We start from the raw sequence: 23,905 nt of genomic DNA on the forward strand, positions 1-23,905 counted from the left end.
GGTGAGTTCAGCTCTAAGGAGCTTCCCACAGTGCTCCCTGGACTCTGGAGCTCCTCCCTGCAGATGCTCCTGCCAAGGAGAGGCCAACGGCTCCCAGGCCCGCAATTTCCCAGTTCCACTGGACACTGCGCCCTTCAACCGTGTGGCCACAACTCCAGATGCATGAGTCCCAGGGAAGTGGCCCAGGTGGACACATTTCTGGAAGGTTCTTATTTGAGTGAGAGGAAGTGTGAGGAAAGAAGATGAGAAGAGCTGGTTGGCCTCCGCCGTGAGGCCACGGGCCTGAGCCATGGCCTCCTCAGAGCAAGCCTCCAAAGCCAGACCCCAAGGAGGAGGCAGGAGCTGGACCTGCCGTCCCCACCATCTCCTCTGAGGTCACTGGCTCACTCATCCCTCTACGTCTGGACAACAGTAACTTTTAGGGTGAGAATATTAAATAGAAGGGATTTATTTAGAAACGTATACTTTATGCCCACAAAACCTGCATTTCTACATTTACAGAGACATTGAAACCTACGAAACAATGCACAAATCAGGAGATGTAGAAGAGATGGGAGCTTCCACCCAGGGTCCTATGGCAGGCACACCAGGGTACACCAACGGACGCCAGGTCACACCAGTGCACACCTGTGCACACCAGGGCACAGCAATGCACACCTGTGCACGCCTGGCCGGGCCTCCTAGGCAAGTGCCATAGGGCAGCATATTAATGGGTGACCGATGGGAATTTTCTTGACTGAGGGCCTAAGAGCAGGAAAAGATGAGGTGAGACCCTGTTGAAGACATCAGCAGGCGAACCCCTCAGTGGCATCACAGCTGGGGGCAGAGGCTGTGATGTTTCCCTCCACCTCTGCTGCTGTGGAGTCTTGCCCATCCCAGGGCCCAGTGACAGTCAGCAGGGGTGGAAGAGGCTGGTAGGAGGACTCAGTGTGCGCAGTCACCGCTGGACCGGGTGCTGTCAGTGTGCGGTCACCGCCGGACGGGGTGCTGTCAGTGTGTGCGGTCGCCGCCGGACGGGGTGCTGTCAGTGTGTGCGGTCGCCGCCGGACGGGGTGCTGTCAGTGTGTGCGGTCGCCGCCGGACGGGGTGCTGTCAGTGTGTGCGGTCGCCGCCGGACGGGGTGCTGTCAGTGTGTGCGGTCGCCGCTGGACGGGGTGCTGGAAGGGATGAGTGTGACCAGGTTTCTGTGAGTGGAACATCACACCAGGACACACCAGGCTTTCAGTCCTGCCCATAGGAATTCTCGGAACATCAGTTTAATGTAAGTATCCAGATTCTTCCATGGAAAGCAGAGGTGACCTGTCCGTTGAAGCAGATGTCCCAAGTGCCGACTGCCTGTGGCTGAGATGAAACGTCAAACCCCAGCGGGGGCCCATCCCGTGATGGGGGCAGAGCAGGTGCCAGGCTGGGCTTTACTGAGTGGCGCAGGGGCTGGAGGCTTCTGGGGGCTGCATGGTCCTTGAAGGTGCCCTGGACACATAGAGTGCCCAAGGATGGTGCCAGGGTCGAGTTACCCTGTAACCCATCTTTTCCAAAGGCTGGCTAAAAATTCACACAGCTCATGTCCTCTGAAGAAAATGCACAGAGTGGTATTTGCCTTGAATGATGCCAAGTTGAGTTTTATTTAACTGCTCATCTATTTGTGGTGGCAGGAGCAATGATTAAATGGCTGGCATTCATTAAGCCGGGAAATGGCCAGGACGAGAGACTTGGCAGAGGCCGACTGGAGGCACGGCTCCGGACGATGCAGCCAAGTTTTCTCAGAATCGCCAGCAACTGCCCGCTCTGGCTTCTGAGAGGCTGCTCCCGGTCGAGGGCTACGGGGCCCTGGGAACCCCCGGGTCAAAGGTCAACACCAAGGGGAAGGGGATGGGTGGGGGTGGGCAGCACAAGTCGCTCCCAGGAGCCCAGACAGTAACCTGTGCTTTCCTCTCCTGCCATCCACAGAGAGGAGGCACAGAGGTGCCCCCCACCCCAGCTGCAGCTTCCGCTTCCCCTGGGCATGTGCAGGGTGCAGCACGTCCCCAGTGGTCTGCTCCCCGGGCCTCTGCACATGCACCCCGTGTCTGTGGCAAGGACGGACACAGAGGACGGCTGGGCCCTGAGTGGCAGGCATGTGTCCCATCGACGTGTATGCACACATATCCACACGTGTCCTTATGTGTACATACATACACACAGGCAGGCACAGATACACACATGCCTGCATATGCACACACATGAGCACATGTCACACACTTATACACAACACACACATACACAGACACACACCCATGTACACATGCTCACATATACACGTCACACAGGCATACATACACATATACACATGTGCATATGTACATGCATGCACACACACGTGGAACACATATGCACACAACTGCATGCATGTATATACACTCATAGGTATACATGCACACATGCATGTGGACACCCATTATACAAGCACATGTGTGTGCATGTATACACGTGTTCACACATATGCACACCACACAAAACAAGGCATGTACGTCCATATATACATGCACGCACACATATGGGCAGTAAATATACATGTACACACGTGCACACATGTATATGAATACACACGTGCACATTCACACCGTGACCATACATGTACATGCACACATGACATACATCCACACATGGCACATAGATGTACACACACTCGCACGCATGTATATGCATGCACACATGTGCACACTCACACAGTGCCCATACATGTAGACGCACGCATGACACATATCTGCACACATGGCACATGTGTATAAAATACAAACACACACACGTGAGCATACATTCACGCTCACACACATGCAGGTGCAGCCCAGCCCCCACCCCACAGATCTTGTTGTTTCCTCCTTCCCTGACACCAGTGTGTGGCACGCCGTGGGCTCGGCCTTCTCAGTACTTCAGGTCCCCATTCACGGAGGCTGTGGACAGTGTGCTCACCAGCCCCTGACGGTCCCCTGGCTTCTGGCAGCGGTTCCTGATGAGCTTGTAGATGGCATAGCTGGGGATGATGAGGCAGGGCACTCCGGTCACAATCACCACCACCGCATACACCCAGTTTGGGTAGGAGATCTTCTGGGATTTGGGAAATTCCTCCTGGGGAGAGAGTCCCATGGGTGAGTAGGCACCTCGGAAGCCAGCGGGGTTCACTTTGGGGCAAAGGCCCCTTGCCCCATGACTCTTACCTCCTGTCCTGTGGGGTGGGCAGGGTGGCCTGGGGCTCCTCCAGCTTTCTCTTTCCCCTGCCTCCCAACTCCCAGCCCACCCACCTCCCTCCTGGGATGGCGTGACACGCTGGTGTCAGGGAGGGAGAACCAGCAAGTCGATGGAGTGGTGGCTGGACTGCACCTGAGTGTGAGCGTGTGTGCCCATGTATGTGGCTGTGTGTTGTGTGTGCATGCGCCATGTGTGTGGATGTGTGTCCTCCTTTCCCCTTTCCCGTTCCTCTCCCCACCCCAGGCGACTGCCTGGGCACTTACGTAGCCAGGATCCCAGATGCTGTAGGTCAGTTCCTCACTGACTTTGACCACAAAGAAGAAGAGGAAGATGGTCAGCATGAGTAGGGGACTGATCACGCGCCACGTGACTTGCCAGAAGATGTTGGGCTTGTGGCCAATCATGAACTCGATGTCCTTATTGAACCTGCCAAGGCCAGAGACAGTTGTCGCTACTGCTACCGGCTGGGTTTCAACTCACCAAGCTTTCTGTGCGTTCTGCCTCCTCAAACAGAGCCGTCTGTGGGCACGGCCAGCAGTTGTCTCTGCCCTATGACATCACCAGCCAGTGCTCGACGGCAATCCCATGGTCAGAGGTGCCCCACCCACACCCACGCCTGAGGTGGTCACCGGTGCAGAATGGGGGGTTGGAGGAGGGAGCGCCGCCAGACACCCGCAGCCTCTCCTTCCTTAGCAGCACCCTGAAGTTGGAAAACCCCACACCTTCCCCACCCTATAGCTCAATTTCCGTCCTCTGTTGAACCCTCTTCTGCGCGAAGGAGTTTATTGTCTGCAGAAATCACGATGGAGCAGGCAGGAGGTTATACCGAAGCTGGTCCCAGGCCTGCAGTGTGCAGGTGAGTACCCTTGGTCCCTGCAGAAGCATGTGAGGAGTAGCTGGTCCCATATGTCCCACATTTAGACGGTTATGCATGCACCTCACACCTGGCAGCACCAGCCTGCAGCTAACCCACACGTCGGGCCTAAACATTCTTTGACAATATCTGTGTGATGTTAGAATAGCATGGCCAGTGCGCCGTGTCCCTCAACCTTCTCCATGGCTCTCCCCAGCTGGTGTGAGCTCTGTCCTCACTCATCCAGTGCTGAAGAGCTTACTGCCCTTGTGTCCTGCAAACCCCACTGCCAGGGACGCAGGACAGGTTTCCCAAGCCAGGAGCCTGCAGGGCTGTGCCTAATCAATGTTAACTGAGTCTGTCCAATTATTTCTTCTTCTTCTTCTCCTCCTCCTCCTCCTTCTTCCTTCTTCTTCTTCTTCCTCTTCTTCCTCTTCTTCTTCCTCTTCTTATTCCTCTTCTTCTTTCTCCTCCTCTTCCTCCTTCTTCTTCTTCTTCCTCTTCTTCTTCCTCTTGTTCTTTTTCTTCTCCTCCTTCTCCTCCTCCTTCTCCTTCTTCTTCTCCTTCTCCTTTTATTTTTATTTTTTGAGATGGAGCCTCACTTTGTCACCCAGGCTGGAGTGCAGTGGTGTGATCTCCCCTCAACCTACACCTCCTGGGTTCAAGCCATTCTCCTGCCTCAGCCTCCTGAGTAGCTGGGATTACAGGCGTGCATCACCATGCCTGGCTAATTTTTGTATTATTGGTAGAGATGGGGTTTCACCGTGTTGGCCAGGCTGGTCTCAAACTGCTGACCTCAAGTGATTTGCCCACCTTGGCCTCCCAAAATGCTGGGATGACAGGCGTGAGCCACCGTGCCCGGCCTTGTCCGATTATTTCTAAAGTTGTGGTGGCTCCGACCAAGAGTCCCTGTCTGAGGCTCTACCACACTGCTGGAGCCTGTGTGTCCCTAGAAGGGCCTGGAGCGCCAGGGACATAAGGCACTCCCCACCCCCCAGCACACACAAGGAGCATCTCTGGCCATGGGCCCTGCAGCGGCCTTGAGCATGCAGCTCTGGTTCTCTGCATGGGCACCGTCAAGGTCTGGGCTCCACCGGGCTTCCTGGCTTCCAGCAACACGGAGCTCCCATTATCGGCAGGCCAGGGCCCTGCTGATGCCCTCTGCTCCCGCCAGGGGAGGTGTACACCAGCCTCCGTGGCCAGCTGAGGCCCCAGGTCATAGACTCTCCCTCTGTACCCTGAACACGGCCCGGGTCCTCCTCACAGGAATGCCCTGTGACCTGGCTTTTCTGCATTAGAGGCACCGGTCCCCACTGTGGCCCCTACCTGTCCACACCGTACACGTAGACCACAGCGAACATCTCGCAGAAGGCAATGGTGAGCAGGGGAATGGAGCCGGCGTAGCTGTCCAGCAGGGAGAGCCAGTACTGGCCGGAGTTCAGTGTGAAGATGAAGCCAATGAGGAATGTTCCCAGGCAGATGATGCCTGCAGGCCGGGTGGACAGAGATGCTGACACCCCCAGGGCTGCACACATGGCCGGGGAACAGAGCTACCCACACACCCAGGGGCTGCACACACGGCCGGGAACAGAGCTGCCCACACACCTGGGGTCTGCACACACGGCCGGGAACAGAGCTGCCCACACCCCCAGGGCTGCACACACGGCTGGGAACAGAGCTGCCCACATACCCGGGGGCTGCACACACGGCCGGGAACAGAGCTGCCCACATACCTGGGGGCTGCACACACGGCCGGGAACAGAGCTGCCCACATACCTGGGGGCTGCACACATGGCTGGGGGCTGCACACACGGCCAGGGGATGGAGCTGCCCACATACCCAGGGGCTATACACACGGCCAGGGGACAGAGCTGTTCACACCCCAGGGGCTGCCTCCCCACAGGTGGCACCATTGCCATGGGGACCCCACCCGACTGCACACGCACCTGTGAGCACCTCCTTGGGCCACTTCGGGGGGATGACTCTGAGGTCCTGCAGGGGCACAATGACGCCCTCCATGTTCCCAAACATAGATGACAGCCCCAGGCAGAAGAGCATAATGAAGAAGAGCACGGACCACAGTGGGGACACCGGCATCTTGGTGATGGCCTCGGTGAAGACGATGAAGGCCAGGCCTGTGCCCTCCACGCCCTGCACGGATGACACACAGTCACCAGGGCCTCTGCCCCCCACGGACTCCCTCTCCTCCCTGCCCGAGGTTTTGTGCATCGCCAAGCCACGCAGTACGGGGCGGGCAGGTCTGAGTTGTCATGAAATAGCTAGATCTTATCTTTCAGGCCCAAAGTGTATTTTCAAAAGCTGAACTATGCATCACGACCAGCAAGTGGATCCCATCACCAAGCGGCACTCAGAGCCCCGTTCCGCCCACAGACGGGCTCTCCCAACACAGGGACCTTCTGAGACCTCACAGCCCACACAGCCCTGATCCAGTGCGGCTGAGCCGTGCACACGAGGTGTTACGTGAGTCGCCTGTTAATAAATGCATGCCCTGGACGTGCTTGGAAGTCAAGTGGCCGACGGCTGAGTTAGAGCAGGCTGTGCCCACAGACAGGCTCTTGGATAAGAACCACCAAGGTGCAGCCACCCGGAGGCCCCATGGCTGACCTTCTGCTCCTGTGTCTGGTCCCAGACCATCACCAAGAACCAGGCCCCGGTCCATCACGGTCCTGGTGATCAGCGGTCCTGGCTGCGGAATCTCGGGAGGAAAACCTCCACCCATGAGGCTGAGGGACCTGCCCAGCTCAGTGGGGCTCGCTGCAGGGTACTGGCTCAGGGATTGGATGTGGGAGGACTCAAGGACCCATCCGAAGACAGGGTCCTTCATGGCCGCTTAACACATCTATGTGAGCTCCAGGGACAAGAGTAACCCCTTACACAGCAAGACATGGCTTGTGGAGGGCTCTGAAGAGTTTAAAGGAAATTGTCAGAAGCAGGCGGCAGCACGTGCATACAAGGCACGCTGCTCTTCAGTGCAGGGTGGGAGGTGGGAGGAGGTGGGAGGAGGTGCCAGGATGGAGGCGCCGACCTGTAGCAACTCTGGTGCTTCTCAGAATGGCACTGCCGAGGGCAGCCCTGCCATAAGATCGCGCACCACGGGGTTTCTTTCTGTGGTGTTTCTAGAAAAGGCAGGTGGGCAGAGCAGCAGAGGGGGTGCCTGGGGCTGCCAGGAGTGGGGAGCGACAGCAAACGGAAACCTTGTGGACACGGACGGGGTGCTGCACATGGCTGTGCAAGGCACTGCCAATGGGTGAATTTCATGGTGCATAATTATACCTCGTTAAAGTTGCTTTTAAAAAAGACATTTAGACCGGGACAGCCCTGCTGGGTCCCTCCTGCCTGTGCATCCTGCACTTGGAGGCCTCCTGCAGTTGGTGGAACAGGGTTGGGAGAGGCCATGGAGCTCTCTGCCTGGCTCCAGCTGGGGCGGAAATGGCTCGCTCTGCCCAGCTTTCTCCCCGCGACCACTGGAGTAGCAGCGCTGGGTCCTGAAGTGCCTAATGCCCGCAAAATATGGGGTGGCTCCCCAAAAGAAAACTGCGTAATTAAAATCAGCAAATGTCGACCTTTAATTGTAGCAGCATCTAAACTTCATTAACTATGGAAAGAGTATTCAAAAGCGCTGGTCACATGGAGTATCCTCAGTATCAGCGTGACTGAGACGTGCCAGCCGGTCCAAAATAAAACCTGTCCTGGTGGCCTCACAAGTTCAAAAACAGCTACACAAACTCTTTCAGTGTTGATAGAAGTTGTTATATTACAGATGGTCCCAGGGAGTGTTTTGTGTGTTTGATGGGAAAGAATGCAGGGGCAGCCCATGGTGTTCCCCGGCTCCTGCCTCTGAGCCTCTGCCTCTGAGTGTAACAGGAGCCTCAGAAGTGAAATCTCATGGCCTGGCAGACACGAGCATCCCAGACGGAAGAGCCCTGGACACCAGGCAGAACAGACAGTGGGAGCTGGGCCTCCCGGCGGAAGCTCAGCATCTGTGTCCTCCACAGGCCAGGGGCCCAGGGGTGGCTGGACTCTGAGGTGCCAGCAAGGGGGGTCCCCTCCCTGCCTCGAGCTCCGAAACGGGCCTACCTCCGAGAGGAAGGAGTTGATGTCGCAGGTCTGGAACGCCAGCTGCGCGTAGGCTGCGGGGTTGGAGGCATTGCACTGCCGTTGCATCTCCGCAAAGTTCTCCTGGGTCACGTTGCCTTCAGGCAGGTCGAACTCGTTGATGAGGGTCAGGATGTTCCTATGGGTCAGATCGAGGCTGATGGCCAGCTGGGGCCAGGGAGGCCGGGAGGCTTCCTGGAGGCGCAGCCAAGGCACCTGGATGGTGGGACGGCCACTCACGTGCTGAAGCAGTCGTCATAGCGCTGTGTGGCGCGGAACCCAATGATGGAGTAGACCACAATGGCCGCGTACACCGATGTGAAGCCGTTGATGATGGACACAATCACCGAGTCCCTCTCGCAGTTGTTGCTGCAGACAAGACCAGTGTCATGGCGGCTGGCAATGAGGCCCCGGGTCAGGACACAGCACAGGGCAGCACCCGCGTCCCGCCCAGAGCGCCAGCCCCAGGAGCGAGAGGCTGAGCCACTGAGTGACACAGGAAGGCAGCCGGAGCCCCTGCTCCACTCTGAGCAGGCTCGGGGGAGGCAGAGGTGGCCCCAGGGCAGCACCTGGTCCCCTGCTGACCTGGTCTCAGCTTAGGGGCTGCCCGGGGCTCTGACTGCTCCTGACTCCCCAGACCACTCTGCTTAGAGAGCTCAGGTCTCTTCCCTCCCTGTCTCGTGCCTGCGGTAACCTCCATCAGGCCTCTAGGGACAGCTCCAGGCCAAAGACATCACACCCGCTCTCCCCCAGCCCCCACCCTAGGCGTCCTGTCCAGTTGCTCGGCAGCTGAGACCTCACCATTTCCTAAAGGCACCCTGTGCACAGTGTGTGCTGAACTCAAGCCCCAACCTCTCTGACCCAACCCAGCCAGTTCACTCCACCCTTCCTGTTTTGGCTGATGCTGACACCATCCTTCCAGATGCTTCCGTCAAAAGCCGAATGTGTTAGCCTCAGGGAAATGCCAATCAAACTGCAGTGAGACCTCACCACATCCCTGCTGGGATGGCCAGAAACAAAAGTCAGATGATAACAAGTGTTGGTGAAGATATAGGGAAACTGGAGCTTCCTACACACTGGTGGGAATGTGAGTGGAGCAGCCACTGTGGAAAACAGCCTGATAGCTCTTTGAAGGACTGCACACAGAGGCCCATATGACGTGGCAACTACACTCCTAGGGGCACACCCAGGAGAATGAAAGCGTGCATCCACAAAAATACGTACACAGGCTCACAGCAGCATCACTCACGATAGCCAAAACGTGGAAAATGTCCACGGATGGATGATGCACAAACCGTAGTCCACGCACACCATGAAATATTGCTGAGCCCTAAACAATAATGGTGCTCTGACGCCAGCTGTCATGGGATGAGCCTTGAGGATGTCGTGCCCCATGCAAGGATCAGACATAAGGCTGTGGCAATGTGGCCACCCCATTCACAGGAAATGTCCAGACCAGGCACAGCCACAGAGGCAGACAGCGCATCAGTGCTCACCCAGGGCAGGAGGACAGGGCACTGGGGAGCAGCTGCTCACATATGTGGGGCTTTTGCTGATTGGAATGTTCTAGAACTGGACAGTGGTGATGACTGGCTTCACAACTTTGTGAATGTACTTAAGACCATTGAACGGGGTACTCCAAATGGGGGAATTGTGTGGTATACAAGTTTTCTGAATAAAGCTGTTATAAAAATAATTCACCTTCAGTTCCACCTCAGCCACTCCACAAAAAAATCAGAGTCCTCAATCCTGCCTCAGCCCTGCCCCAGCTGCCTGCAGTGCTCAGGGGCCCTCCTAGCACCTGCCCTCAGCACCCAGGGAAGCTCCTGAGGCCTGGGTAGGGCTTCACTGCTCCACCCAGTGCTCGCACAATGACTCTAGGGTCCTTCCTGTCCCTTCAACACCCTCTCTGCTCCCAACCCCATCCTGCATGTGCCTCCAAGTGCACCTCTCTCTGCACCCCAGCCCTCCCTGCCTGGGCTCTACACCTGCCAAGCCCCAACCATGCCCCAGCTATGCCCTCCCTGCCCAGCCCCGCCCCTCACACCCAGGCCCCACCCTCCCTGCCCAGGCCCTGCCCCCTTGCACTGAGGGTCCCCTGTGTCTGACTCCAATAGCACCTTCCCAGCCTGGAGGGCCACCCTGACCCCTAGGAGTCCTCCCTCATCCCCAGCCCCTTCTGCTCTGAAATTCTGGTCACCGCACACAGGACAATTTCTGCGGTTGCTTGTCAACCTGCAGAGCCACAGGTCACTGAGGGCGGGCCCTGATGCACCCGGTTGGGCACACAGTAGGTGCTTCATAAATGCGAGTGGAAATGAACTGACACCAGCTGTGCTCCTCCCAGATGCTGCTGGGGACTCCAGGGTATGCACAGTGGCTATGTGGGGAAGGGGCAGTGGAAGGATCAGACCTTGGTCAGGGACGTGGAGGTCGTCGGGGGCGCCACATGTCTGGGGGCCTGGGATGCCCAGGGGTGGGCTGGGAGCGATGTGGGCACGGAGCAGGGAACTGGGGAGAGCACAGGAGAGGCCCGCACCAGGCTTGCGGAGGGACGGGTGTGGGGAAAGCTGCAGGCCCGGGGTTCCTGGCCCTCCTCGAAGGGAGACCTGCCCCTCCTCCACACGCTGTACTCTAGACTCAGCTCACATAGTCCCTAAGCAGGAGGGAACGGGCCCATGGGGCAGGGAGGCCCCGGCCACACAGCCACAGAGCACTTTCCACCTTGTCTTTTATCCTCCCAGCAAGATCCCCCCAGGACCGAGAGGGAAACTGAGGCCCGCCACACCCACACTCACTGCACAGAGTTGTAGCTGGAGAAGGAGATGAGGCCCCCGAAGGCCAGGGAGAAGGAGTAGAAGACCTGTGCACCCGCGTCCAGCCAGGTGACCGGGTTGGCCAGCTCCGTGACCTGCGCCACATGGAGACCCTCAGCCACTCACGGTGTGGATGGGGCCATGGGGACCTGGGAGGGTGTGGTCCCAGGGAGGCTGGGGAGGGTCAAGGCTATCGAGGTGGTCAGGACAGGCCACGGTCCCCCTGGGGTGGCAGCTAGTTCCTTCCCTGTGGGGACTCCGTCGGCTCACAGGGGCAAAGCCACGCCCCCAGGAGCTGCCCTGGGCCCCAGGGACAGGCCTTGCCCTCGCTGGCCCTGTGGACCTCCTCAGGCCTGGGACTGGTCGGGCAGCAGGCTGCCTGTCCCCATGGGTGAGAGAGCTGGTATTGAGGCTGGCAGGGGCACAGGACAGCCAGGCCTCTCCCGGAGTCTGGGCCCAGGGCAGCCTTGCAGACTTACGTTGGGTGTGAAGAGGAAGACGATGCCATTGGTAGCGCCCTTCAGCGTCAGGCCTCGGATGAGGAAGATGGTCAGGACGACATAGGGCAGCGTGGAGGTGATGTACACGGCCTGCGGGGGGGCGGGGCATGTGGGATGGGCAGGGAGGGGGCTGGGCATGTGGGGGGCGGCGCATGTGGGGAAGGGGGCCCAGGACTGCAGGGGGCGGCGCATGTGGGGAAGGGGGCCCAGGACTGCAGGGGGCGGGGCATGTGGGACCGGTGGGGGTTGGTGGGCACGGCCTGCGGGGGGCCGGGTATGTGGAATGGGTGGGGATGGGGGCAGGGCCTGCAGGCCATGGGCATGTGGGACGGGGGGTCGGGGGGGCCGGGCCTGAGGGGGCGGGGCATATGGGATGAGTTGGGAGGGGTCAGGGCCTCACAGGCTGCTGGCCCACCAGGAGAACCGGCGGGCTGCTCTGGACCTCGCACCAAAGATTCCCATGTAGGGAAGATGGAGCCTCACTCTTCCATTTCCACCTTCCTACTTTATCATCATCATCGTCGCCGTCTCTTTCCGGTAGTTTGTATTACTCCTACACAACGCTAAGTGTCGTGTGGGCCAGCGCCAAGTTGCTGGGGCCCCAAGTCTGGTCATTTCAGGAAACCCAGGGCAGGCAGGGCCCCTCCCGCCCAGGCCAGTGAGCTGAAGGGCAAAGGCAGCTCTCTTGGTGGGGTCTGGGGAAAGGCGGAGCCCGGGACCCCCAGAGCTGGGTTTTAGAGTGCAGCCGGCCGGATGCAGGGCTGCCCACACCTGCCCTCTGGAGCACCTGCAGCCTCACCAGGCCCACGCAGTACCTTCCCGGTGGTCTCGATGCCGCGGATGGTGCACATGTACAGGACGCTCCATGCACCGGCCAGGCACAGCAGCGTCCACCACTGGATGGAGCCTGAGTCGCTGATGGATGTGGAGATGTTGAGCGTCACTCGATACCAGAAGTAGTCCACAGGGGAGCTCCTGGCACACTCATCCACGTACCCTAATGAGAGGGCCATTCACACACCTCAGGGTGCGGGTCCCCCAAGGGAGGAGAATGGAAGGCCCTGAGCTGGAAGAAATGCCAGCTGCTCCAGAGGCCTTGACACCAGTGACACACCCACATGTGCACATGAACACAGGCACACATGCTCATGTGCATGCCCAAGCACACACACACACAGCACACACGCACAGCTGCCCCCTCGTGTGCACATCTGGTACATGCACCTGCACACCCCACACATGCACATGCACACAGACACACGTGCTCACATGCACGGACATGCAAAGCACACACATGCACACATGCACACGTGCTCATGTGCATACACATGCATGTACACATACAGCACACAAGCGTGACTGTATCCTCGCGTGCACATCCGGTACATGTACCTCTACACCCCACACATGCACATGCACACAGCACACATGCTCACGTGCACACACATGTGTGCACACACATTGCACACACAGGCATATGTGCACACAGAGCACACATGCACAGCTGCACCCTTGCATACCCATCTACACACACCTGCACACCCCACGTATGCACACGCCTTTGTGAGCACACGAGCACACATGCCTTCACAGGTGCACTGGTTAGAAGGCTCCAGTCCCAACATTCAGGTGCACCCTGGGCCTCATGTTGCTCCCTCTTCTCTGTGCAAGTCTGGCGGCCTCAGAGCGTTTGCACTCCTGGGCTGGGGCCCTCGCCTGCAACTGCCCACTCCACACACTCTCACCACCGTGGGCCTCTCTGGGCTTGTGGAACACCCTGAGACCCTTCTAAGGAGGAAGTGGTCTAATTCCAGAGGACCCCACACCCCCAGAGGCAGGAAAGGGCCCCGACAGCCCCAGAGTGCAGTGAGGGTTGCACGTGTCGTGAGAGGACCTGTCTTATTCCGACCCGAGGGGCCGTCTTGCTGGCCTCAAGAGAACAGCAGCGTGCAGGGAAGTCCCGCTGGCCCCGCTGTGCTGGTCAGACCAGAAGCCGGTGCTGACCAAGCCATTCACGCCCCGGGGCCACTTGTGAATCGCCGTGAGCTGACTGCATGTCACACGTAGAGGGTCTGTCCCCTACGCTCCCTCCCTGGGCAAGAGGGTTTTGGAAGGGCCAGGGTGAGAGGGCAGTGCGGGGCCCACATGGGCAGGACAGACCCACCTGTGCAGAGCAACGCAGGGATGCATGGGGCAGGAGGCAGCAGTCGTGACACCACATCCCTTCCTGGAGAATAGGGAGCAGCCTCCCAGCAGCCCCGGACTCCAGGCTGGTGACCACGGGCCCTCAGAGTGGGCACAGCCCCCGCTGGGCTCCCACACTTTCCTCCAAGGGCCTCAGCCTCCACCACACCCCCGACAAAAGAGCCACCACTTTGAAGGCCTTTTCTCTGGCGCTGCCATTTTTTGATGCCCTGTTGCCTTGGGGCTCTGGTTTCTGCCACAGCTGACCTGAGTTTCGTGAGGCCATGTGAGGAGAGGCACATGTGAGACGGACGGGGCTGCTTGCAGGGACTCACCTGTCCGGTTCTCGTTGAGCGGGCACTGGCTCCAGGGCAGAGGCTCCTGGAAGGAGTTGAAGAAGTACCACATGATCCAGGAGATGATGGTGTTGTAGTACAGGCCCACCATGAAGGACACGAACATGGAGGCCAGGCCTGCAGGGAGGCTGCTGCTGAGGCTTGGGGCCGAGGCACACCCTCCTCTGGCCGCCCGTCCCCACTCTGAGCAGGAGGTCCCAGGGCCGGCACAGGGTGCGGCTGGGATGGGCTGCCCCAGAATCTGAGGGGCAGACCCAGTGCGGGCCGGGATTGTGCAGATGATGCCATGGTGCAGCCTGTACACGCCTTCCTGACTCACACCTGCCCTGCACACACCTCCCCTCCACATGCCTCCCCTGCATATGCCTTCCTGGCTCACACCTGCCCTGCACACACCTCCCCTCCATGCGCCTCCCCTGCATACGCCTTCCTGGCTCACACCTGCCCTGCACACACCTCCCCTCCATGCGCCTCCCCTGCATACGCCTTCCTGGCTCACACCTGCCCTGCACACACCTCCCCTCCACGCGCCTCCCCTGCATATGCCTTCCTGGCTCACACCTGCCCTGCACACACCTCCCCTCCATGCGCCTCCCCTGCATACGCCTTCCTGGCTCACACCTGCCCTGCACACATCTCCCCTCCATGCACCTCCCCTGCATACACCTTCCCGGCTCACACCTGCCCTGCACACACCTCCCCTCCATGCGCCTCCCCTGCATACGCCTTCCTGGCTCACACCTGCCCTGCACACACCTCCCCTCCACGCACCTCCCCTGCATACACCTTCCCGGCTCACACCTGCCCTGCACACACCTCCCCTCCATGCACCTCCCCTGCATACGCCTTCCCGGCTCACACCTTCCTGGCACATGCCTGCTTGGCTGGCCCCAGGCATGGGTCTCACCTGCCCAGTGCAGCCTCCAGCAGGTGCCTCCAGGCCACGGCCTTGGCAGAGAACTTTTGATGTACCAGTAGCCTGGTTGCTGCCTACGGGCTGGGGGGACTGCCCACTTGGCCCTGCCCCAAACCAGGAAGCCCCATGCCCAGGACAGGTGGGTAGGCTTCAGGAAGACCTTCCCTGTGGAGGACTCCTGAGAGGGGAGACAGCAGGAACTACAGACGGGAATCTTCTCAATTATTTGGGGACAACTAGGCAGGGTGGAGAGAGTGCTGTGTACTACACGCTTTATTGAAGTTTCAAACTCAAAACCAAATGTGTGTTGTGAATATGTGAGTGTGAGATGGGTAAGAGAGACGGAGGGAGAGACAGAGATGGGGAAGAGAGAGAGACACACAGAGAGCAGGGAAGAGACAGAGAGAATAGGAGGGGGAAAGAGAAAAAGACAGAGAGGGGAATGAGAGCAGGAGAGAGAGTGGGGGAGGAAGGCGGGGGAAGGGAGAGAATAGGAGGGGAAAGAGAGAGCGACAGAGACAGAGAGAAAGAGAGAGAGAGGAGGGAGGTCTTGGAGACTCAGGAGAGGGCGTGGGCACGGCCCTGGGCCTGGAGGGAGGCCTTGGAGACTGAGGGAGAGGCCGGCATGAGGGTGTGGACTCTGCTCCAGCCTGCAGGCTTCTGAAGGGCAGGTGCTTCCTGGACTCAGACCCCTTTCTGGACTGGACCCTGCCCTTTCCTCCTCCGTCTTTCACCGCCTGCCCATATTCTGAGGCCTTAATGAGCCGTGTCCTCTTGGTGAGGCTGCACTGGGTCTGCTTCTGGGCCCCAGAGTTTATAAATGAATGACTATGTCTGGGGGTGTCAGTGCTGGGGACCTCCTCACTAGATGTGGGGGAGTGGACACAGGAGGCTGAGAGGGCAGTGGCTGGCGCCCCCTCCTGGGCCCTGGGCTCTCGCTGAGCGCCACCCTGGGCAGCGCCACCCTGGGCAGGGCTTGAGGGGTCACTCTGCTGTCCAGAGTCTGGACACTCCTGGACCCTGGGCTGCCAGGGACTCGGGCAGCCTCTGCTAGCCTGTCTGGTTCCTGGTGACCAGGAGTGGCCTGGAGTTTCCAAAGGCCTCCAGGAGGAGATGAACCTGGGACCTTTGTTTCGCCAGAAACAAACAGGGAAGGTGGAGCAGGGGCGCTGAGACCGGCAAGGCAAACCCTGGGCCCGGGTGGAATGGCTCCACGGCAGAGGGGACCCCTGGGCCCGGGTGGAGCGGCTCTGAGGCACTCACCTATGCCCTTCAGGGCTGGGTGGATGGAGCTCCACACGCCCAGGCTGCCCCGCCGCAGCCGTTGCCCGATGGCGAACTCCAGGTGCAGCAGGGGGATGCCCTCCAGGACCAACAGGATGAGGAACGGGATCATGAAGGCTCCTGCAACAGGAGGAGTCCGCCATGCCTGAGAGCTAGCCCCGGGCAGCAGGAAGGCCTCCCTCAGAAGCAGCCATTCCCAGCACCCTGCAGCCCCTGTGGCTGGCCCACTGAGGGTAACAGAGCTGAGATGGAGCAGCCAGTCCATGGGATCAGGGCCAGAGCTGACTCCACGTTCTGGAAGCACTGCTGGGCAGCTGGCCGTTCCTGACCATCGCACAGGCTGAGATCGCCTGTGGGACCTTGGGACGTTGTGGTCGTTAAGGGAAGTGTGGTCCATGCCCCACGTGCACTGACCAACCTGCAACCACAGCCGCTGCCTGTGAGTCGACCTCCCTGCCCACCCCCTGGCAGTCCAGGGATCCCACAGAGGATCTGCTTTTGCCTGTCCAGCCAGGGGCTTCCAACAGCAGCGTGCCCGCCCCTGCCCCACCTGCGCCGGCTGCACCTGCCATGTCCTTCCTTGGCTTAATGAACGTTCTGTGGATTTGGCATGCCTGTGGGGAGGGACTGTTTCCTGGCAATCATGTGTGGCTGCAGTGGGGTGTTAGGGTTTAGTGGGGACCGTTCTGGTTCTTAAGACAGAGTTCTAAAGATGGACCTGGGTCCAGGTGTTAGTTACATGGCATTGTGTCTTTAATACCACTGAACTGTACATGTAAAAATGATTAAAATGGCAAATTTTACATATATGTATTCAGTAACAATAAAAAATTGCAAAAAGAACTACATTGAGACATTTCTGCTTCTGCTGTGACTACGGTTTTGTCTTATGGGGGATCTACCCACCTCCACTCTGCTGCCTCTTTGCCCTAAAAGGACAGCTTCAGCCATCGTTCTGGGGCTAATTCTCTAATTTGGAACAGTGAAAAATCGCCTTTGAAATATGATGCTATTTAATCTTTGTGAAATTGTTGTCATTCAGTCTGGGCTAGAACTGTAGCAGGAAGGTGGGACTGTCCAGGCACTGAGAGCGATCACTCATGGTCTAAACCGAGGGCCACTTTTAGTGTTTCAACTGGCTGGAGAGTTGTTTGTTTGAAAATTAGTTCGAACTGGATAAAAGATAGGGATGTGCTGATCCTGAGAGGAAGCCACGTGGCTCCTGTGGTCATCAGGCGTAGAGACTCAGAGTCAGCCTGGGACCGGGAGAAGAGATTCAGGAAAAATCGCAGATGCAGAGACTCAGAGTCAGCCTGGGACCGGGAGAAGAGATTCAGGAAAAATCGCAGATGCTTAGAAGGATTTCACACTCACGTTTCCTCATGTCTTTAAATTCTGTCTCTTTCGAAAAACCAAAGCTGAAAAGCATAGGTCGGCTTCCTCTCAGAGCCCAGCACCCGGAGAAGGGGCCTGGCCGTGCCCACGAATTCCACTCGCCCAGCCAAGCAGGCGGCTCTGACCGCTCCCTCTGTGGGTGGACGCACAGCCTCCCAGCTCAGCCACAAGGCCCCAAGGCTACACACACAGGATGAGCTGCAGCCACTCCTGGGCGTCATGATGGTGCCCAAGGTGCTTGGCAGAGGGGCGGAGGGACACGACGTTGGTAGGACTCCCATCCAGCCAGGGCAGCGTGGACACCGGTGGGTCCTTCGCCCAAAGGTGGAGAAGGACAAGGTCAGGGAACGGGAGAGAGGAGTGCAGGCCACGGGGCCCGACTTCTGAGGCTGGCCTGACACCACGCAGTGCGTCTCCTACCTGAACCCAAGCACCCTGCTATGGGGACGCGGAAGCAGCTCCCGTCGCACCTGCCCCAGGCTGGACGGAAGGCCCGCGCTGCAGCCGGGGTGAGCACAGCGAAGCCAACAGCCTTTGGGACCGGGGTCAGCAGCTGCAACAGCGCAAGAATTCCAAACACAGCTGTGGCTGAAGGGCCTGGGGGTGTGCAGGTCCTAAACCCCCGTGAGCCTGATCCCAACCTGGGTCCTGTCACCTTTCCGTCCCGTGGTGACTGACCCTGAGAGGGAGGGCTGTGGGGCTGCTCACAAGACACTGGGGGCCCAGCAACAGCCCCTCCTCACGCGGCGTGTCCCTGGGGCCTCTCAGATGGGATGCGTGACCCGCCCGCCTGCACCCTTCCCACCAGCAGAGCCAAGCCCCCATCATCCTCCCGCCCCCAGGCCGGGCTCCCTCACTCTCCTTCCCCACACACGTGTTCCATTTGTTCTTCTCCCACCAAATCGCTTAAACCCTGAGCTTCCCCCATTCCCTCCCCATTGCCTCCCTTCCCCGACTCAGCCACTGTCTCCCCAGCCAGCAGGGCCATGTCAGACCCCAAACTACCATCCTCAGGGGATGGCACTGCACGTGTGTGAGAGACAGAGACACACGCAGAGACAGAGACACAGAGAGACAGAGACAGAGAGGGAAGCAGGGAGAGAGGCAGAGACACACACAGACATACAGAGACAGAGTCACAGAGAGGGAGACAGAGACACAGAGAGACAGAGAGACACACACACAGACAGAAACAGAGAGAGACAGAGAAGGAGAGAAATAGAGACAGGGCAATGGAGAGAGAGAGACAGAGAGAGAGGAGGGAGGGGTGGGTAGAGGTGGGAGGGTGGAGCCAGGTACTGGCGGCCGTGACTTCCCTACTTGCCCCCTGCCAGCATTTCTCGCTCCTCCCTCTCCCAGTTTAACACTGAGCCTCTTCTCTCTCCTCCTCCCTCTGTCCACCTGGTGCCTGCCTGTTGGGTGGAACAGGGCCCTCTGGAGCCTGAGGCCTCTATCCCCACACAGGTCCTGGCCTGTGCACAGGTCCCTCTCTCTGAGCTGGGGCTCCGGGCACAGGTTCCCTCAGAAGCAGGAGCTGCAGGTGGGGAATTCCAGGAGAGCCAGGTGTGTAGGGTGGGCTGCTGGGATGCTGGATTCATCATGAGATGAAAGGCAGAGGGGAATGGTAGCCAGGTGTAGGAGATGCCCACCAGGCGGTCCCCAAAGCCAGGCGCAGGAAACGCCCACCAGTAGGTTCACCAGGCCAGGTGCAGGAGACGCCCACCAGTAGGTTCCTCAGGCTGGGTGCAGGAGATGCCCACCAGCGGGTTCCCAAGGCCGGGTGCAGAAGATGCCCACCAGCAGGTTCCCTATGGGAGGAGGTGGGGGCTGTAGGCTCACCTGCAGGGACACCCAAGACCTCAGCAGGGCCTGCTCATTGGGTTAAAATAAGAAAAGATTCACTCCTCCAATTTTTTTTCCCAAGAGCTTGATTTGAAACTCTTCCAGACAAAACTACCAGGGAAAAAGCAAGTGCATGATCCCAAACGTCCTCCATCTCCTCCCTTCCCTCCACTACGCCCTAACTCTAAATGCTTGGGTCTTCCTACCACTCCATCTCCATTGAGAAAACTCCTACTCAGCCTTGAAAACCCCACCAGGGTGGCCCCTCTTCTGAGAGTCTCAGTTGTTGCCCTTGCTCCTGGTGGCTCTCCTTTCTGAAAGTTCCTTGGGGCAGGAGACCCTCAAACCCCCGACCCCTGGGGTTCAGGCTCAGCATGGAGCAGTGAACAGAGAGGACTGGGGGGCACACACCCACTGTACTGCAAACGCAGCCCGGAGGCAGCCGGGCCCTCCCTTGCTCCCAATGAAGGGGGCTGTCCTGCCCCAAGAAACGCAAGGGAAGCCAAGCATTCTCGACAATTAAAGCCACCAGAAGATGAACATTTGTCTTTTAAACCCAGCGACTTCTTCCTAGTGTGGGGTGAGGCGCAGAGGAAGGAGAGAAGGAGAGAGGGCTGCCGGCGCCCAGACAACACCGCGTGGCTTCACCTGATGGGGCAGTGCAGGGCGCCTGGATGTGGTTGCAAAGGTCCCTGGCAACCAGGCCTGTCTGCTGCGCTGCAGACGTTGGCTCACTCAGGTGGAAGCAGGTAACGGAGAGAATGGGGCGGGGAAGGGGGACGTGGCCAGATGGAAAGCAGCCAGAGGGAAAGAGACACTCGGCGCAGACACACAGTTCCTCCTGCCTGTCCTAAGTGGGAAACCAGGAGAGGGAGGAGCCGGGAGGAGGAAGCTGCAGTTCTCACGCAGGGACTAAGCTTCCCCTTTTTTCTCTCTCCAGCAGGTGGTGTTTGTGGCACCAAGTAAATGCTGCATGGATTTTTGCTAAGAAATAGCTATAGACGGACTGAGGGAAAAGCTGACCCCGGGGCCAGGTGCTGAGCAGCAAAGGAGAAACAGCTGGAAACAGCTGTGCTGGGGCCACACGGTCCTGGAAGGGGCGGCTCCTCAGGCTCCCGCCTCTCTCACGGGCACTGTCACTGGTCACTGCCGTGTGCGGAGGAGCTGGGGGCAGCCCCTGAGGGGCCAGCTGTGGGGTGGGCTCTGTCAGCAGCCACTGACGGGGACACACGGGGCAGCCGAGGTTTCTGGACAGATTCGGGGGGCGTGAATGCGTCTCCACCTGGGCCGCCGGCACTGTGGGGCCCTGCCGTGGGGACCTGGTGCTCCCAGGTGGGGGTGAGTGGGGTGAGCCCTGGCTGACCATGTCTCACGGCTTTCGGTTCCTGCACACCCGACCCCCACCTGAACACCACCCTAGGGGGGCTCTGCCATCACACCCGTTTCCCAGGTGAGAACGCCCAGGCACAGCACGCCCTTGAGCTGGCTCAGGTGAGCGGTGGCTGAGTTTGGAAATGCCCTTCCTCGGGAAAGGGTCCCTTGAGCCTGCCCACCTGGCACAGGCTCTCCAAGGATGGCAAAATCTGTTAAGACACAGGAGACTCGGAGGCGTAATGGTTTTTAACCTCGAAGGACAATCCCAAACACTCAGGAGGCTTCCAAGAGGGAAGCCAGGAGGACCCGGCTGCCTGCTTCCCCTCGATTTGGTCTCGATGACCCACACAAATTAGGAAATCTGGTGTTACTGACACAGCGTGCATGCTGGAGCCCTCACTAAGATGCACAGCGAGAGAGCGCACTGTCTGTGGGTGCGGCCTCCCAGGGATGCTGCCTGCTCCACTGTTTTGGCGCCCACGAGGCCCCCGGAGCTGGAGGAGGGGACCCTGTGTCCCCGGGTCCTTTCAGCTGCCTCCCTGAAAGCTCCCTGGTGGCAGAGCTGCAGCCCCGATTAGATTCACCAGGAGACGAGTGCCCTGGTGGGAAACCCAGTGGCCTGCAGAGCCATCTCCCATTCTCAGGGCCCTGCCCTGCTGGCCCGAGTCCCTCCGGCTGCAATGCAGGCTTCAGCTCTTTTAGGCTGGTGGTCTGGTGTATGGGGTCCTGGTCAGCCCCCACAGCGTGACCAAAAGGCACGGGGTTCCTCCAGGCCGGGGGGACTTCCAGAACCCTCTGGAGCCACCTGCGATGTTGCAGCTGATGGGGGCCCAGGTGACAGTGGCCCTCAGAGTCTAGCAGGTGACCTGGTGGCCCAGCAGAAACGCCAGGTCAGCGGCAGCTTGTCTGGGATCTGGGGAGAAGGGCCTGCTGGTGTCCACCCCAGGAGCGGGACCATCTGAGACCCAGCACATCCCAGAGCCCGGCTCGGCCCTCCTCACCTGGGCCTGCCTGCCCGGAGCCCTCTGCCCACACCTGCCCACCCCAGCAGCTCGGCCCTCCTCACCTGGGCCTGCCTGCCCGGAGCCCGCTGCCCGAACCTGCCCACCCCAGCATGGCCCAGGGCGTGGCGCCAGCACCTGCTGCTTGAAAGCTGCTCGCTCCCAGGCTCCACCGTGCACGGCGGCTGGTGTCTCAGTGTCAGAGTGGGGACTATCTGAGGTGCTGGGAGCCCCATCAGATTCCCACCCAAGCCTACATCTTAGAACTTGCCTGTCTGTGCAAAGACAAGTAACTTCCCAGGCAGGCTCGGGCAGTCCCACCCCCTCCTCTTCCCAGGAGGCATGTATCTGCCCCTCCGTCCCCAGTGCCTGTGGCTCATTTTCTCCTCCGAGCTAAACAAACTTGGCTTGTGGGTCAGAGCAGGGATCTTCCCCACAGGACAGGGCCCTGGGGGAGGGAGTAAGGACAGTGGCCAGGAAGTCCCTGAGGCTTTGGTGAGCTGAGACTTGGGGACTGTCAGGGACTATAGCATTGCAGTGGCCGAGGACCCTGCCCTGCCTCTAGTGGGAAGTGCCGGCTGGACCGGAGGCTCATGAAGCGCCCGCCCCCCAAGGCCATGATCAACTCCTCAACAATGCTGGAGGCGAAACGGATTCAGGAAAAGCCCATCTCTGTTTTTCTTTAAAAACCTTCCCATCCCAAAGCCCGTGTGAGAGACAGCAGCTCTCCACGGTGAGAAAAAACAGGGCCCACGGAGGGAGGGCTCTGAAGGGAGGCTGAGACCCTCATGGCCCACCACGAACGGCCCCAGGGCAGCAGGAAGCCTGTCTCCTGAGAGCGCCCAGCCCTTCTGGACCTTCCACTGAGAAAGCAGCAGGTTTATGGGGGCAGCAGCTTTGGGGTTCGCCAAGCCCAAGGCTGAGCCCAAGTGTGGGGTCTTACGTGCAGCCCCCTGCCAGGCCTGGGAGCCACTTCTCAGATGCTCAGGGCCACTGAGCAGGAACACAAATGTCACCTCCATGCTAGCAGGGGCCATGCCCACCTCAGCCCCAGGAGCCAGAGGAACGAGGAGCACCAGGCTTGTGTGTCGGGGGGCACAGCGGCTCGCTGGCCTCCAGGCCCAAGTCCACAGGCTCTGGCCACCCACTCTGCTCCTGTAGGGTCACCTGCCCCCAACCCAGCTACCTCCTCTGCCCCCTGCACTGGCAGGTGCCCGCTTGTGGGGCTGGGACGAGAGGTGATGCCCAGGAGGGCTCGGCCCCGCGTCCTCCGAGGAGGGGCTGTACCGGGAGAAGCAACCTTTCCCTGGCCCCACCCTTGGGCCAGAACCTTCCAGGACTGCCCGTCTGGAACTCGGGGTCCTCCTTGGAGCCTCGCACAAAGCCCTGGGGCCGTGCCGGCCAGGCCCATCTCCTCACCAGCAGCCTAGGAACTGGGCACAAGGGCAGGTGGGGGCCCCAGTTCCCCCACACCCTGCGGCTTCTCCTCTCGCCTCTGTGCCTGGGGAGCCGAGGGTCCGGGGAGGACGTCCGCCCGGGGTGTCTGCGTGTGTCTGAGTTTCCCTGGCCACGGCCTGGCCCGCAGCCCCGCCCGGCCAGCCTACCTCCTCCGTGGCTCTGGCACAGGTAGGGGAAGCGCCACACATTGCCCAGGCCCACGCAGAAGCCCACGCAGGTGAGCATGTACTGCGCCTTGTTGTCCCACTTGGGCCGGGAGCCGGACTCCGCCTGCTCGATGGTCTCCAGCTCAGCCAGGGACGGGATCCGGGCGTCCAGGCCGGGGTTGGGCAGCGTGAGCCTCACCATGGTGGTCACTGGACGGCTCCGCACACAGCAGGCAGGGCAGAAGCTGGAGGGCGAGTGGCCGTGGGCTGGGAGCCGGGCACTTTATAGAGAACCTTTGGCACCTCGCCCCACGCACCTGGGCAGAACGGAGCCAGCCGTCAGCAGATCTGCAGGGCGCGTCCGCGGAGGGACTGTTAATGCCTTATCTGCAGAGACGCCCGGCCCTGGGGCCAGCAGAGCCACCCACTGCCGTCGGGC

The 23,905-nt window shown here is 59.7% G+C and overlaps 1 protein-coding gene across 1 annotated transcript; it reads right to left on the bottom strand.

The window, feature by feature from the left end:
- Positions 1-2,901: 2,901 nt before the first annotated feature.
- SLC6A19 (solute carrier family 6 member 19) lies at positions 2,902-23,813 on the bottom strand. The gene is made up of 12 exons (XM_007961127.3): positions 23,467-23,813; positions 16,230-16,370; positions 14,030-14,167; positions 12,326-12,507; positions 11,490-11,600; positions 10,993-11,105; positions 8,435-8,563; positions 8,177-8,333; positions 6,025-6,229; positions 5,405-5,564; positions 3,489-3,651; positions 2,902-3,105 (listed from the first exon to the last, which is right to left on the bottom strand). The coding sequence occupies exons 1-12, from the start codon at positions 23,666-23,668 to the stop codon at positions 2,902-2,904; spliced, it is 1,905 nt and encodes a 634-aa protein (XP_007959318.2). The 5' UTR covers positions 23,669-23,813.
- Positions 23,814-23,905: the final 92 nt, after the last annotated feature.

This window comes from Chlorocebus sabaeus, chromosome 4 (genome assembly GCF_047675955.1).
Source record: "Chlorocebus sabaeus isolate Y175 chromosome 4, mChlSab1.0.hap1, whole genome shotgun sequence".
Classification (NCBI taxonomy): Eukaryota; Metazoa; Chordata; class Mammalia; order Primates; family Cercopithecidae; genus Chlorocebus; species Chlorocebus sabaeus.